Below are 16,796 nucleotides of genomic sequence, written 5' to 3'. Positions count from 1 at the left end.
AAGTCTTCAATTTGCAAATGTTCATGACACAGCAAAGCCTAGCTATGTAATAAATATCTATCATGAATAAAGATAGTATAAAATGATGTAGGGGATCATAATGGTAGAGTCCAAGAAATTTGATACATTCCTGTCATTTCTGGCAGTGTCCTTGGGAAACCCACAGCATCCCCAGCTGGGTCAAAGTTCAAAGGGAGCACAGTAACCACCTTTGTATTCCTGTCATTCCTACAGCAGTTCAGCTGTCAAGGTCACACTCAGTCACCCACAGACTACTCACGTTTCCAGCCTCACGGCACACAACATTAGACGATCTTCAGTAAAGTGGAAAAGAATTCTAGTCTACATCAACCAGCATAATCAGATTTGTACATTCTGGAATAAAGGTAAAACTAAAATGTTGGGGGGAGTGTTTGAATTGTATGTTGGTACGTTTCAGTACACATACTAGACAAAATTCTACTTTTTACCACTTTCAGGAGAAATTTTGGGCACTTTTATCACAAATTAGGCATCTCTGTAGGCTGCATTGATGGGGATGCTGCAACTAGTTGACCCAAATGTCAATCCCAAATGTTGTACTACCCCATTCATCATAGTCAACCAAGAATGATTGATGAGTCAGAGAAAGTTCTGAGCAGCACTTCAAAGTCAAGTACAGTATCGAATGTCAGGAACAGGTTCCTTTTGAATTTGAAGCTCAGGAAAGGAATAAACTGTGTTCTTTTCAACATTATTGTCGATGAAAGGGAGTTCGTCAAGGCAAGAATATTATCATGATGTCCTTTGTTTAGGCAATAGCTGCAGCATCAGGGATATGACAAGAAGCTTGGATAAGGCAAAGGATTCTTCTCCAATTCCTAAGACAGTGGTTTCCTTACAGAAGGCACCCATGTGTGTTCCCTACAAGATATATGTGGTGCAGACAGGCACATGTGTGAGGAGGGATCGTCTGTGAGTTATCAGGTCCGCTGGGAGGGTTGTTTACCCTTCCTGTTGTCACCTCCTGGGTGTGCCCAGGTGTGGGGAGGGGGGCAGACCCTAGCTGGGGTCATGTCCTTTCTTATCAATATGGCTCTCTCTGAAGGTTGATAACATTTTATTGGTTCATTTCTTTTTTTTTTGGTGGTATCATAACAGTAACTCAAATTCCTGCCAAAACTTGTACAGAATTCTAGAAATATATCTCAGGTTTTATCATTATCTAACGTTAAATGTTAAATAAAGAAGGCAAGTTTACTCATGTCAAGCTCAGACTCAGTCAGAGGTAGTCTGAACTTCAAGAATATTGTCACCTTGAAATTTATGTTACAGAATGTTCAACATTTTAATATTTCTTTCTACTGGTCAGTCTTTATTCTTTTTAAATACTTAGATGGATTTAAAATTGATTTATGATAATATCCCCCCCCCCAAAAAAAGTCCATATCATTTCTAACTAGTCTAGTCACTAGTGTGATGTTATTTTAGGTTCTCTGTTGAAAGGTGTAACAATGGCATCCTCTAGTACTGTGTGATAAATGGAGTTACGAGTCATGTTGGAGAAGTTGTTAATTTTACCAAGCAGGAAGGTAACCCAAATGACCCTTCGAAACAACACTTTACCCTCTTCTATAAACCATGACGTCTGTGAAGTTGACAGTGCTTGAACTTTGTGTTGAAGACCAGTTTGAACAAGTGAGCCCACACCCAGAGCCAAGTGCCGTGACCAGTCAACACATAACGCCTACAGGTGAAATAGCTATTATGTCACCAGTGAGAGGAAACCAGTCAGACACTTGGAGAAGGAGCCAGCATTCCTACTTATTCAATTTTCTGGTTCCACCCATCTTGATTACGGTGCAGCAAATGACATACTTGAGCTTGCACACCCACGATTCCCAATATCAGTCCTGCCAACATCATACTGTTGACAGGTTACATGCACACACCTATTTGTCGCCATGGCAACCTTTCAAGACATCTCAGTAGATTGGAAACCAATACCATTCTAAAAATGTAGAGTTCACTGGAAATATTTTGGAGAAATTTTTTTAATGAAAGGAGGGCGGGGAAACTCAAATGACATTTTAATTTAAAGGGACAGGAATTTGAATAAAGGAATTCAAAAAGGTTCATTTCCATTAGGACAGTGAGGTTTCATCTCATCAGCAAAGGAGTTGCATAATTCATTCATTTTAATATATCACAGAGGGTCTAAAAAAAACACAATTTTTTCAGAACCAAAAGACAAAATGCTCTGCTATCATTTCCATTGACGTTTGAATGCCAGAGATTCAATCTTAAAGTTCTTACGACAACGATATTTCAGCCCTTTTCTACAACCCCTAACAGCTTCCAAACAGCATGATCACCAAGGGACCCAGAGTGCTCTCTCCATAAATAATGACCATGGGGGAATGAGGTAAGATGGTGTCATGTGGAAGGTTGGCAACGCGCCAGTTCACGTATCTGACATGGCAGTCAAGTTCATGGTTCTGTAGCAGCTGTCTAACCCTTTGTCCTTGTCTAACAAGCCCGGCCCACACACGGTAGTGGAACTAATCTTTATTGTCATGCTTCTTCTACTTATCACACACATATAACTGTAACACCAGTACTGACAGTTGTGACCGTTATATGAGCAGTCACAGTTTTAACAGCTGGGATCAACATACTTCAATGTCCTGAATGTTTTATGTGTGTCAAAAATCAATGAGGCAACGATAGGTGAGTTCGAGAGAAACTGCTGGGCACGTGTTTGAACATTTCCAAGTTTCTAGCATTGATTTTTGTAATGTACCAAAAGCTCAGATATTACAGAGATTTCTCAAGTGTAAATATCTATGTGGAGATATCAGAACTGGAATACATTATACTGTATTAGAAAAAGCTTGTAGAATCTTTATGCTATTCATTCTTATACTTCTGGTTCCATTCCAAATATTTTGATTGCCTTTAACTAATTCTTGTCAGTGGAATACAATGCTTCCTATACTATCTTACTCATGGTAAATTGCAAAGTAATACATGTAATATGCTATTTAAATTTTGCTGCAAACTTAAACCTATCATCTGGAATATCATTTCATTGTCTAGGAATCTCCAAAGAAATGTTCAGCGAGAGATGCTGGAATTCTTTCCAATAATGTCCTGCACAAATTTGGTGCTGACACACACACACATACAGTGGATAGCCATGACCTCAGGAGTGCCTCTCTCCCTTCCTGTGTGCACGTTCAGCTGGTTGGGACTGATCCGAGAGCCAGACATGACTCACTCCCGAGGCACAGACTAACTTACTTTACTCCTACACAGGGCATCCATTATGAAGTGGACATGTCTGGCTGATCTGCATGTATATCCAATAAAGATCCGGCACCAAGGCGTCACGTGCAGTGCCTGCTTCTACAATTACCTGACGTGCTGCCAAATCTGTGGCAGCCAGAAAAATGCTCCCCTCCCACCTCTCCATTTTTATATTGACTTACAAATGTACCCTAGTACTGCTCCATGTCTATTTCTTTTCATTACCATCTTTCCATTCTTCTTTTGTCAAGGCACTTGAATATTATCCATTGAACACACAGCTATACATATTACAGTTTTCAAAACTATGTGTATCTCAATTCAACATTTTTCTGTTGCTTATAGTAATAAAATGACTGTATACTCTCTAAATCTATACACCTCTAAATCTGTTTCTTTGCGCTACTCTCTTCCTTCCCATCTTTTCTTCTGTCATACCATCATGATCTTATGCAGTGAACACAAAGCTATCCATAATTTTTTTTAAACATAACTCTGACTGACCAATTTGAAAGCAAAGTCAAGATCACTCATGCCCAGTTCCTACACACAGTTTGAAATGCTTACTCAGGAAATGCTCCATCGTAGTCTATCCCCTTTCTATCTTTTGGATATGGTCCCAAAAACACAGCATAGCGAAGCTTTAGGGGCTCCAATGTTACATACTGATGTAGCATAACCCAGACTGATAAAAGAATACTTTGCATTTCCTACATATCAGGGACATTATTTGGACACTACCTCCGTTACTGGGCAGATCCTGTCCATCGCTCCCTCATAACAAACCTTAATCTTTAGTCAAACACTAATAGGCAATCCAAATGGAAAGACTGAAATCTAAGATACCTCTCTCACTATAGTAATCTGAACACCCAATCTTATGAGCCTTCATCTCCAAGCAGATGTAAGGAGACGGCTCATTCTCAGTGTTTTATGCCAGTTTCTGTAACATTCAGTACTCTTCTCTTGTCTTGTACTTTTTCAAAGAGGAGGCAAACCATTAAAAAGTGCATTTCTAGAAGAAAGTACTGTATGTAGCAAAAATAAGCATAAAACACTGAAAATGGGCTGGATCTTTACATCTGCTTGGAGATTATTGATCCTAGCTTCAAGCAGTATCAAACATCCTGGATGATATACCTGTAGTTTGGAAAAGGTTTATTGGAACAACACTTCTACAGCCAATGAAAAAGTGCTGTGCTGACAGGAATTGGAAGTGTGAGTGTTGTAATAACCTATACCTAAACGTTAGTGAAGTAAGTATCTAACCTTGGTGAGGTGCTTGTTCACCCATTTTGTAAACGTTTTCTTCTGAACTTGATCTCGCTCATCTGGAAGAGAAAACAAGAAATTGATCAAAATCACAAAATTTGTGAAGGATGTCTTCTATGTATCAAAGAGGCGCCACAGAATTATTCAAATTAAATCAGGGCTTGAAATACATGTGACACCTGTATATGCAGGTTAGTGTAGGTAAAACTGGAGTTGTGCAGGTATTTCACCCACCCAACCTACACCGTGCTGAGTATTGAGGTATATATGCATATGAATATCAATAAAAGGGTGGTAAAACACAAAACCTTCCGTCAATCTGATCCTTCTTTGCCATTGCATCAATGGACAAGAGATCCTTAAACTAGACTCACAAAGGATGTGTATATCTTGGGGCAAACATTTATTCCTAAAAATCTAGATTACATGTACCAGTTGTTGACTATCTTGGAAATTACATCAAACGAGGATTAGTGAAAGCAACAGGATGTTTCAGGTGTTGTGTTCTTTCCCCACCACCTGTTTTCTGAGGTTACCTGATACCCAGTGTAACAGGGTGAGGAACACCTGGGGACGGGGTAACCATGTCAGACTAAACAGGTCTCAAACACGATTAAGACAGAGTAACATTCTTGTCACGCCAGGTTACCCAGGTGAACCATGCAGACTGGAACATCTTTCTTCTTGAGGATTAAGGAGGCGGGAGGGTAGCCGGGTCAGACATTTCAAGGTGTGAATTCAAACAAACCTTTCTCCACAATATAACGTTACATGTACAGACTTTTGATTATCACCAGACTTTTTACATACAGGGGAAATTTTATGATTTTCAGAGCCACACCTGGTATTACAGTTAATTCAATTTCAAACCGACATTAAGACCAACTGGATACCATTTTGGCAAGAAAGGGGACAACCTTTGCCAGTCCAAACTAACATATTTTTCTTGCGTCACTTAAGTTAAGACATGATATGCTGCACTATTCTATGTGGTAGAATTACTGTATGTTAGTTTTTCACACACATCTTATCTGACACACAGGTAATGTATATGAACGGTTTAAACAGTTACCAACATTACTTTTCTATGACCCCTAAAGCTTGTGTACATAACTTCACATATGGCAATACATCTCAGTATTCTCAAAAGCCCTTGAACAGTCTGGAGGAGCTTTGGTAAGCAGCCTAGTCTAACCAGAATCTCCTCTAACTAGGTTAGTTGTCAAAGGCCTTTGTAAGACCTATAAAGACAGGACATTTTCGCTCTCTACACTTTCTTGAATCTGCCCCTGCTTAGAACCAAAGCCATGCCTGTTGTACCTCTGGTAGCCCTAAAGCTGCACTGGCTCTCTGGTAAGGTCTCATCAGCATCTGCGGGGATACGTCGGCCCAAGATGACATTTGCCAAGATTTTCACAGCAATAGACAGTAGCAGGGCTACGATAAATACAGTAATACACGGATGATCTACCACACATTCACCATCCTCGTCCATCGCCATAACCGTTTTTTCAAAAAATTGTTTAGTATCCAAGCATCCCGCCCAAGTTGACGCCCAAAACCCTTTCCTGCCCCCGCACTGACGTTATTCCAACACCCTTTAGACGGGCGTGCCTCCATAAAATTGACCTCTAGCACTAAACCCACATCAATAACAATATCTTCCTGACAACCTACTTATGGATAACACTTCTCCCTTCAGCTTAAGTTTTATAAGATGACCTTCATTATAAGATGGACTATCATCGTACATTACACCTAAATTTGTAACAATACACAAGTAGTATTGCTTGTGATATTTACAATACATATGCTGGTGCAGGTTATAACCACAAACAGGACTCAATGGTTGATACACATGCAGTTCAAATTGATCGACTTTGAAGTACAGGCAATTTTATAGATCCCTTCTGATTTATGTTCTTCATATGCAGGGACTGGGATGACCTAAAATAGCCAGTTCTCCCTTTAATGCAGCAATAATGTATTCCATATGACCCATGGTGCTGAGAAGATATACTTATAACATTGCACATCAAGAAAAACGCCATTTTCTGGATATTGAGAATTTTTCTGCCATCTTTTCTTTCAACATTTCTTTCTATGAGGCTCGTAGTAGGGCGAAATGAAGAGTTTAGGGGTTGTGCTATATTAGTATGCCTCCCTGAATAGTCTGCCCTTTATTTTGGCTCAGCCAGACACGGGCAGTAAAGATGCAAATCACATAACATCAATATATATCAGGCCAAGCTGACAGTGGGAACACTGGCTTCCAACCAAGCACCAACGGCTTTTCAAAGGGGGAAAATGTTGGTGGTTGTTCTATTCCGTGCTAGATTTTATGTTCCTCCTTTACCACATTCAAACAGATCATTATAATACAAATGTAAGTGTTTGATAATACAAACTATACCCAAAAGTATGAATCAGTTACATCACAATTTCTATGGTTGGAATGAATCAAAACATAATTGTCAGAGCACCAATAATGGAGTTGTGATATCATGGCACTATGTCAAGTATGCATATGTCGTTGTTATGTGCTTCATGCCCCCGAATATTGCACATACGTATGTTTTCTTTCATACCAAGCACCAAATCGGACTCAGCGACTAAGCATGACTGTATTGTGAGGCGTGGAGCGACAGATCCCATAGATTTCCCTTCATGAGTCAGATAATTACTACCATACAAAGGTCTTCTTTTTCCCATCCCACATGGCACCATATCCACCTCTCTTTCCCTTCACAATGTGACCCATTTTTTCATCCCTCCTACAATCAGATAGGCCACCTTACTCACTAGGTGGCCGGACAGGCTAACATTAGGTTGATGTTAGCAAAGGAGGCTGCCATATTGAAATACAACCCTCCCCTCTCCTAACCAGTGTCTTGTCACGCAGGGTTGTCTAAAAAGACAGGGTGACCCCAGCAGATAAATGACATCACACGTAAACTAATGATTGTAAAAGAACGAGTAGGAAACCTTCAGTTTGGGTTAGTGTCTGTACTTCTCTCATGTGGCTAGTGATTCTTAAAATAAACAGGATATCTCACTGACATGCCACCAATGTGAGATAATCAGAATAAATCTGGGCAGATTTTGGTTCAGGCACCTCTTGAATAGCCGGCTTTGGTGTGATAATGGTTCATTGTGGGGCGTTGTGGGTCGTTTAGGTCGTTTGGCAAGGAACTGCTGATAATTACCCCATCTTAGGACAAAATTGCTGGTATATAAACAATGATAAAAGGGACACGTTGGGAGTCATTATTGGAGGGAGGATAATTCTTATCCATGGTGTAAAACATGACAGCAGTCTCTGCCCTAAACCACAACAGACCTGCCTCGGAGATTAATTAAACTGGATTCCCCATGTCAACAAAGTATACAGGAAAATTCTCAGGTATCCGGATATGAAGCACTGACAGTAGAAGGGTGTGTGTTAGCTCTTGTCTACTAAATCCAGCTGATATAACAAATGCCACATGGAGCCAGAAACCTCCATGCGATGGACGTTACACTACACAGCCTCAGACTGCTATAGACAAATCATGGGGCAATTCTACCTCTGTATCGGCCGACAGTTTCTTCATACAGCGCGGTGACAACCTCCGGGTTAACGTCCGAGTCACAAACTGCATAGTAATCCCAATCTTCTTCCATAGCCTTGTCCATATTCCTGGTTACAAGTCCTTAACGTGGAGACAGCCCAAACGTCCGACTCTGAGGTGGAGATTTTGTAGTGTACTGAAGCTGGTGCATCCAGCAATGGTCGGACCTACCAAACTCCCCAAACCAGGGGGGTTACAGGGTTCATCATGCGAAATTCAGCCCCTCCTAAAGAGCCCACCGAGAGGACAGATGTTATGAACGCTTCTCACTTTCTCCAAAGACTCTCCCCAAGTTGGAAGATCCCTACAGAAAACAAGTTTTTATTTGTCCAGTTCCGAATGGTTGGATTGCCCTGCCCTCTTTTTAAAATACAAAAGAGCTGGGCTAGACCAACAACAGAAGGGGGAGCCAAGGTTAGGTAAATATTCCTCCCACAGGTTCCACACCCAATCGGCCATTTTTCACCTTGTACCCTAGTGGTCGTGTTAACTCTGCATGCTGAAGCAGTAAATTTCTTGGAGATATTGGTATGTCAGATCATTCATAACAACATGAGCTCCCATTTTCACAGGTTGTACACCCCTTCCAAATCAGAAGTCTAGCAGTCCACCCTAATTTGGCAACATTACGGCAGCATACATTACAAAGAGCAGCCTGGGCCTTTGTAAAGGTCTAGCATTCTCTGGTTTCAAAGGAGATAAAATACCTCTGACCCCACTGGTGTGAGCCATAGTAAACAGTCTCTCCTAGAAGGAACATGTGCGTTTGTGGTTAGGTGATTACCATGTTCTAATCTGTTCCAATTGTATTGAGATTAGATCTTTGAGTTGGGAGGTGGGTGGGTAATGTTTTTTTCCTATGGCATAGACAACACCCAAACAGATATATATTTGTGTGAATCAATAAGAATGGTGATTAAATTAACATATACAGGGTATTGTTGTCAAGTCTTGTCTATTCAGGGGATATGGTGAGGGCCTGGGGAGGGGTGTGGTAATTTATGGCATTCTGCATTACTTACGTTACACTTATAATATTACTTTTAAAGTATATTTTGTATATGATAACTTCAGTAAACCAATGAAGAAAAACTAAGATGTAAAAACAGAAAACTATTGGTATGGAAGAAAAAAAATTTTAATGAGGCACTGGACATTTCCATTTTCAACATTACATGAGTAATACCATGAGTAATATACACTCATGGGGGGGGGGGCAGCAGTTCTTTCAAATAGTGTCACCTTAACCTTTGGACTTCCTGTTTCCATTTCAAATAGCACTTTAACCATTGTAGGTGAAACATTCAATATAACAGTTACAACATTACATACAAAAACACACAGGTAACTCAAACAGACATGGACAGAAAAGGAGAGATGCCAAACCATCCACTGCCTGATTTTTCATTTGATGTTCTATTACTTCTTCTATAGAACAATCAAAGAAAATTTGAACAACACTAAAGTGGCAGGCTTTATCATCTCAAAACTGACTACATATGTCATTGCTAGAATATAAAAATTCATGTAACAAAAAAAGAACATGAATCTCAAAACTCCATTCAAGTTTATTGGCCATGGTTCAATTCTGCATTGCGGCAAGCAACCTCTACAAATACACATTGGGAATGGAGAGCAACCTGTATGATTCTAACAAAAACAGAACTGGTTATTTCTATAAATTATATTTCACATGCAACTTTTTCACACCAAATCTTTTATACTGAGCGAATTCTACAAAAAGACAGCAGCTTGTAACAGGTGCACCAACATTCAGATCCCCATCCCATCAAATGCTAGTTCTGTGATTCAATAATTGCTGTTTATATGCATGCAATCAGACAGAAACGTAGTACTGAAGTTAACTGAACTAAATTACATCATGTATGTATATGCAATAACTCTACTGTTGCCCTTTGATTAACTGAAAATGAAAAGAGACATACAATGAAAAACAAAAACAAGGTACTACAGTAGTGAGAAACACATTTTCCCCTTCCCTACAAAACCAGTGTTTGGCTGAGATTTCCATAGAAAGAACACAATAGGAATTTACATACAATTGTTATGCAGATCAGTCTAGCTGGAGGGGAGCTTATTTTTATCTAAGTATCTAAACAAAAATCACAAACGAAAATTTACGATGTTCCTTCTCTTTCTAAGGTGTTTATGAGTGGGTCAGGGCGGGGGATTAGAGAGGAGGAAAAACTGTGACAAATCTGTGAAAGCTTGAATCAGGCTTTAGAGAAGGGGCCAGACGGTGCGTGAAACGGAATAAATAGCCTGGAACCAACTAAACCCCTCAGAGACAGCAAACGAGAGGGTCCGCTGTGGGCTGAGATGAGGTCTATGCCTGACACCTGTCATAGCTGCAATATTCGCGCAACACGCCCTGATATACAACGTTTTACACACTGTAAGGTGGGGAGGGGGGCGCGGACATCACTTCCAGTGTTCATTCGCCAAATGACATGCCAGACCAACCAAAACAACAACACCATGTTGGATTGCACAGGGCGGGATCCGAGCACAAAAATAAACAAAATGGCCAAATTTGTAGCCAGGATACGTGTTAGACCGTAAACACGTCGCAGGCTCGCCTGGCTTTAAACTACTGGCGGGAAACATGTGTCTGTTACATGGTCAGGTGTAGAAGAGGGGGGGGGGCGATCGTCATGGGTTTGGCATGTTCTTTGTCTCTTGTTTGCCTCCGCCCAGACAAAACTTCCCGTCCTTTGCATATTTGGTAGGTTCAATGTGTGAAAACATATGAGAAGAGCAGAAATTGCTTGATCAGTAGATTTTACGGTAGTTAAATGTGGCGTGAAATATAGCGGTACTTGTCGCCTGAAGGTCTTGACCCTGAGTCAAGTTTGCCTATCCCATGAACAAACAAATAGGCCTTTCATCTGCTAAAGTGTAAAAATAGAAGAAAGAGAAAAGTGTTTTGTCTTACCTGCTATCCTGATGACGGCTCTATCGGCGGGGTCCAACACCTGCACAGAGGAGCCCTCCCACCGACGGGAAGGGGAGCCGGGCGGGTCGCCTGCCGTCCGTCCCCGCTCCGCCATGCCTCCAGCCGCCGTACGGTGCCACGGGAACGACCCGCTGCCGTCGTCGCTAGACACAGACGAGAAGGACATCAAGTCAAACTCAAACAGTAAAAACTCCCAAATTCAAAACCTGTTTCTGTCATACAGATCTGCAGGTAAATCCACGAGGGACGGTTTGACACATTTTCCAGATGTGGATGAAACAGACTAACAATTGGTGACAGTCGTGCAACCTTCGGTCACGCGAGAAAATGGCTACAAGATCGCGGAGATATCCTCGTAGAAAGTAGTTCCCGTCCTCCTTCCTCGAGGAAGCAGACGATGATCAATTTTGATCTGGCTATAATTTAAAACCTACAACACCGGGCTGTGAGATTCCCGGGATATCACACACGTGCCAAGCCCCGAGCCGCATGCACCGCACGATGATCGGCTCGCCTCGGGCCTTACAGCTGCCTCCGCCCGAGGGGAACCTCACCTCCACCCGGACCGTTATCTCCAGGTAAATCCGAGTGTCTGATCTCTGCAGTAATCCAGGTTTACGTCCCAGATTCAGGTGCAGCCGAAGCGATATTTAGCGCGTGCTCGGCTTGTAGAAACCCGGCAGTCTGACGCGCGGTCAGCTGAAATTCAAAATATGGCCGACGGTCTCCCCGCTCTTCCCACAATTCAACACACCCCCTCGTACCGATCAATCACCAATTCATTGATGCACTGAGATTTTTATCGGATCGATAACTTAATTGCTTCGTTAGCACGTTTACAAACACGAAAATAAACTTATTTCGCATCCTAACAAATCCCTTCTTTTGTGCGATTCAATCGATGACCAATTACCAATGACGTATCGGACCAATAACCTCATTGCAAACCTGATGACGAATATATGGAGCGAATACAAAGTTTGTGCAAAAAACCGCATCACCATATTTTCTGCCTGATTTCAGGCTGTTTCTTAAACTACGGTAACTCCCACGTATCAAACAAAGCGTGCAAGATAGATGCTTGACGTAAAACGTGTCGAACATATTGTCTTCATGCTATCTTTATGACCCTTCATAATTCATGAAATGCACGAAAAAAATAACATAATTCTATAACTGCCATGCTGCAAACGACACTGAAGTAGATTAATAACCTGTATGAACAGAACAAATGAAAACAAAGTCTAGCATTTCAATGTTTTTAGTGTGCAATATTGATAAATTTTTGTCAATCTATGAAAATAAAGCATTCACAATACACCCTCATAAAACCCGACTCTGTTTGGCTTTATCCCCCGGATACAGTCGACATTGACCATGTTTGGTGGATTAAACTGGATCTGCTGCTGATGAAATAGTGTTATGTAGAGCGGCACAAATTGGGGTGCAGGAGGGGTCACATAATTCCACACTGACGCACCGGACCGAAGTCCACACATACAAAGACATGGTTTACAGATTCACTAACGTAACATAATGCTCGCATTGAAATGTCGTGCCTGAACGATAAGGCTACGAAAAATGATGCTTACAGTTACACTCTCTCATTAATTGAGCTAAAACTCGCGTCAAATTGTTTTTCACGGACAAATATGGGAAGGTCGCCATTGAATGATGTTTTCAAACCCTTTGTACATTGTATTTCCAAAACACCACGCACCCTGAAGAATTCGATATGAACTTGACCGAGCGTCTTTGTGGAAATGTGTCCACAATAACATGCCGCTTTGATCTATGTGTGTTGGCATGAAACTAACTATGCTTACTATGAGGCACTAATCTTACTAAATCAGCATCAGTTTCAACGTCAAGTGGCAAACAGAGATGCCACACTTTTTGTTTAGAAAGGATTGTTAAAAGAAATTTAACAAAAATAAAAAGAGGGACGAAAAAATTCACACAAATTCAAGTTCATCTGGAAAACTTGAAACCATATAGATGTAATAAAATTGTCGACCTGATCGAGAAAGAATCGTGTGCAGATATTTTTTTACCCATGAAACTGCCCTCCATGGAATGTCCCTTTATGCTTGGTTTTGATTATTGACTTTCTATAGAGCAGCGGGTGATCTTACAAAAGTTTCCGTACTTTTGTTGTGTCAATGCAGCTGCATGTATTGTAAGGACTAACCTTAGCCGGTCATACGGTTACATTGTACATGGCAGTGACACACTGTAGTAGGTCTATTCTCTGGCAAAATTTTACTATATTTCAAGAACCCGTGCACATGTACTGCGGCTAGATCTACTACTGCGATAATGTCTCTATATGGGCATTAGCCTCCGTTGCAGACTTCTTCCGCCTGTTTAAATTTTCTTATTATTTAAATTTTAAATTTTTTTCATTCTTATTGCCAAGAACCATGATATGGTAGGAATGGAGAAATTTTTCAATACTTATTTTGTGTGATTTATGCCTTTAGAATTTATTTCGATAATCAATAACGAAATACACGTCTTGTACGATATAGAGAAATACATAAACCTATTCTATTCCTTTTCTATAGGATACTGTCGAAAGAAAATTAAAAAAAACGTTCAAAGCATCGTTGTGTACGTAAAGACCATTTTGAGATGTCCACTTATAACATTATGTATTCATTTCTATGATATTACCTGGCGACAAATGGGCTATCTGTGGTCAGTAGGACGTGTCCGTGCGATGGTCAGTGGCGTAGAAATCAAATCTTAGGAAACAGCTATCCGACAACATCACAATAAATGGGCCGAGCACTCAGGTGCACAGTGCCGGAAAATTAGTTATTTCCCTCAGGAACTACAGTCAGTTTTCCTCCACGCTAAATTGTCCCTGGGATGCTAAAATGTGGCTGGAACCATATTAGAGCGTAACAAATTGTGTGACAAGTAGCCTCGTCAACGGACTTGCTGACAGAAAGGTCTCCTATATATTAAACCTCTCCATATTGTTCCTGGCAGTCTATATCAGCCTGGATTTAGGATGCCCGCGATACCACGATCGCAATTTCACATTTCCAAACCTGCGCCCGGCCAGACAGTTTCGTGAAGAACAAAAATAAAGTACGATAAAAGACAACAAAACGCACAAAACGTAAAATGAAAAGAATAGCAATGAGCGTGATTTGTGTATATTTCATTATACAAAAATGTTTTTACTTTTCGTTAATTCCCGCGAACAGCCCGAATAGACCCCGGTATGGCAGTTTGTGACCATTGTATTACCAATCGTTCGTGTTCGCCCACCTTTGATGTTATTTTGGTTCGTCGATTTTGTTGTTTTTAAGGGAAAGTATTTGAAATCTCCATGTTTCTTTATAGATCTCCTCATATGTCATGATCAACATCATTTTGCAACGATTTTGTTTCATTGGCTTTCCTCTTCGTTCGTTCTTCTTCTTCTTGAGACGTTCTCGAGTTCTTATGATATATTTTCTTCGTCTTTTAGAATTCATCTCTAAGTAGAAACCATTGAACAATTAAAAATCACATCAGAAATCAAAATTACACTTATAATCATAAGCATGATTATAATTAAAAGATTATCTGCAAAAAAGGCATTACTAGCGCTCGTAAAATCTAAGAACAACATTTGAATACGTTATTGTATGTTATTCAGCCGTCTTACCCAAGTGTACCGACATGTATCCGGGCAGTTCTGAACGTTAGTTGGGCTACTTGTTAAATGTTCCGGGAAAATACAATATGTTTGATATGGACGTAAAATAACAATCAGCTAAACGTGTACATGACTCAACTACTGGTAGTCTTGAGTCATGTACAACGGTTCTAGTTGATCGAGTATGCTTCGAAAATCTTCACATAAGTATAAGATAGATTTATTTCTATTCCAGCTCATATCGTACGCTGTGATCATGTCTCTTGCTGGTCTTGCTGAGCAGAAAAGGTACAAGAGCATAAACATGGTTACCGAGCATAATAGAAGTTTATTGCAAATTCATGCCCGTGGGCTAATTGCAAATACATGATAAAAACATAGGAAAAACATACATGCGTCAGTAAACTGTGTCTGACTTTGCTGTAACAATAGGTTACTGGTACTATATACAATTGTTGGCTATATCTAAATTAGCTGGGTTTGACTTCTTTTTTGGAAGCAGTGGAAGACGAAAAGTCCCACTTTTTCTAGTATTTGTGGGTTCTGTGATTTCAAGAGAAAGGTAGCTTTTTGTTCATCCGTGAATGTGCAAAAGTAGGGATATTTCATGAACAGTCGTTCTTTTATATGGTGTGATTCATTGCGAACATCATGATTTTGTGCCTTACCCATCCCTTTCACACAATCATCGAAATGTTTTTTTCTGCAAAAATCTATAGTGTTTTTTATCTACATGTTTATACCTATTTGATATCTTTTTTTACCTCTTCGCAATCGGTTAGTCCGTTAAACGATATTGCACATGAATGATGACAAACTATCATAGATACATGTATCACTCTTCTGACAAAACACAACACTGCTGATGAATCTGTATACTGATTCATCTCCACTTTGCTGGCTGCATTCGTGAGTAACACTTACTAACACAATGTCAACTGGGGACCGATCCCTAATCATATTTGGAGATTGTAGTTGGTGGGGGGAAACCACCAATAATCCACCAATCAAGAGCCTAACGTTTATCCTGTTCCTTTTTCTATAATACGTAAGTTTTAAAGAAGGAAATCGTATCACGTAATTTCCTATTCGTATTGTATCTTTAATATGTGACATTATTTCCTGTGCTTGATGATTTCTGGGTACGTAGACACTAGACATTCAAGTCCAACGAAAATTGCATATTGTTCATTTCTTGATTGAAATGTTTTCCTCAGCTAGATTTATCCTTTGTGTTTTTCACATCTTGGACATTCCCCGTTGCGCTTTAGCACAAAGATGAAAACTTTGATTTGAAGTAGTGACCAGTAGTCTTAAGTGGTCTGGACGTCCCCAGACGTGTTGTAAACAAAAACTGGACGTGTGACCACCGTCTAGTGGGTGATGACAGCAGGATGTAACAGCCACCCAGGGTCACGGACTTTGACCTCCTGACCCTGCAAACCAATGATATCATCCCCCAACCTTGGGTACTGCAAAAACACGATCACGTTTTCAAACATCGGGGCTATTTTGGAATCGGAAATTGGCCCTGAGTCACTCTTGAGGGGCATAGGGAAAAAAGGAGGAACCCCTCCACCTTTGCTGAGACAGGGGGAAAAGTGTTAATGTTTTGCACGACAATGTATTCAGATATTGTAAATATTGCATATATAATATACAGTATATATACAATCATGCATGAAGTATACCAAAGTAAAGGCTTCTGTAAAGGGTAACAATTCTCACACCACACGACTTCCAGACAGAACGTTACACCATGTTTGTATTTCAGAAAGTGGGTCAAGTGAGAAATTCATCCCACCAGAAGTCAATTAATAATTAATCAATCAATAATGTAATTATCAATTATTGATTAAATGTTTACAGATTGGCGAGGCAGCCACAATGCAAGTATTTTCGAAACATGCGCGGAGGTTATATAACCTCCTTGGCGCAGTGCAGCTCTAAAATACGATGCAAACCTAACGCAGAAATGAAAATAAATTACTGT

General features: G+C 40.3%; 1 protein-coding gene and 1 long non-coding RNA gene across 26 annotated transcripts in view; one reads left to right on the top strand and one right to left on the bottom strand.

The window, feature by feature from the left end:
• The window catches only part of LOC136426675 (uncharacterized), a 46,922-nt gene that overhangs the window by 18,614 nt on the left and 11,512 nt on the right, over positions 1-16,796 (top strand). The window lies entirely within an intron of this gene.
• The window catches only part of LOC136426633 (microtubule-actin cross-linking factor 1-like), a 172,450-nt gene that overhangs the window by 145,143 nt on the left and 10,511 nt on the right, over positions 1-16,796 (bottom strand). For 22 of the 25 annotated variants that reach the window (XM_066415311.1, XM_066415328.1, XM_066415316.1 and 19 more), the window contains exons 2-3: positions 11,128-11,291; positions 4,558-4,619 (exon numbers count right to left, since the gene is read on the bottom strand). In XM_066415311.1, coding sequence (XP_066271408.1) covers positions 4,558-4,619; positions 11,128-11,291 — 226 coding nt within the window. Of the gene's footprint in view, positions 1-4,557; positions 4,620-8,126; positions 8,498-11,127; positions 11,292-11,702; positions 11,873-16,796 lie in introns of those variants that run through there. The other 3 variants (XM_066415327.1, XM_066415329.1, XM_066415326.1) reach the window with 2 other exon arrangements.

Source organism: Branchiostoma lanceolatum, chromosome 2 (genome assembly GCF_035083965.1).
Source record: "Branchiostoma lanceolatum isolate klBraLanc5 chromosome 2, klBraLanc5.hap2, whole genome shotgun sequence".
In the NCBI taxonomy this organism is placed as follows: domain Eukaryota; kingdom Metazoa; phylum Chordata; class Leptocardii; order Amphioxiformes; family Branchiostomatidae; genus Branchiostoma; species Branchiostoma lanceolatum.
The sequence above is the reverse complement of the archived record's forward strand: the minus strand, read 5'-3'. Positions and strand labels throughout refer to the sequence as shown.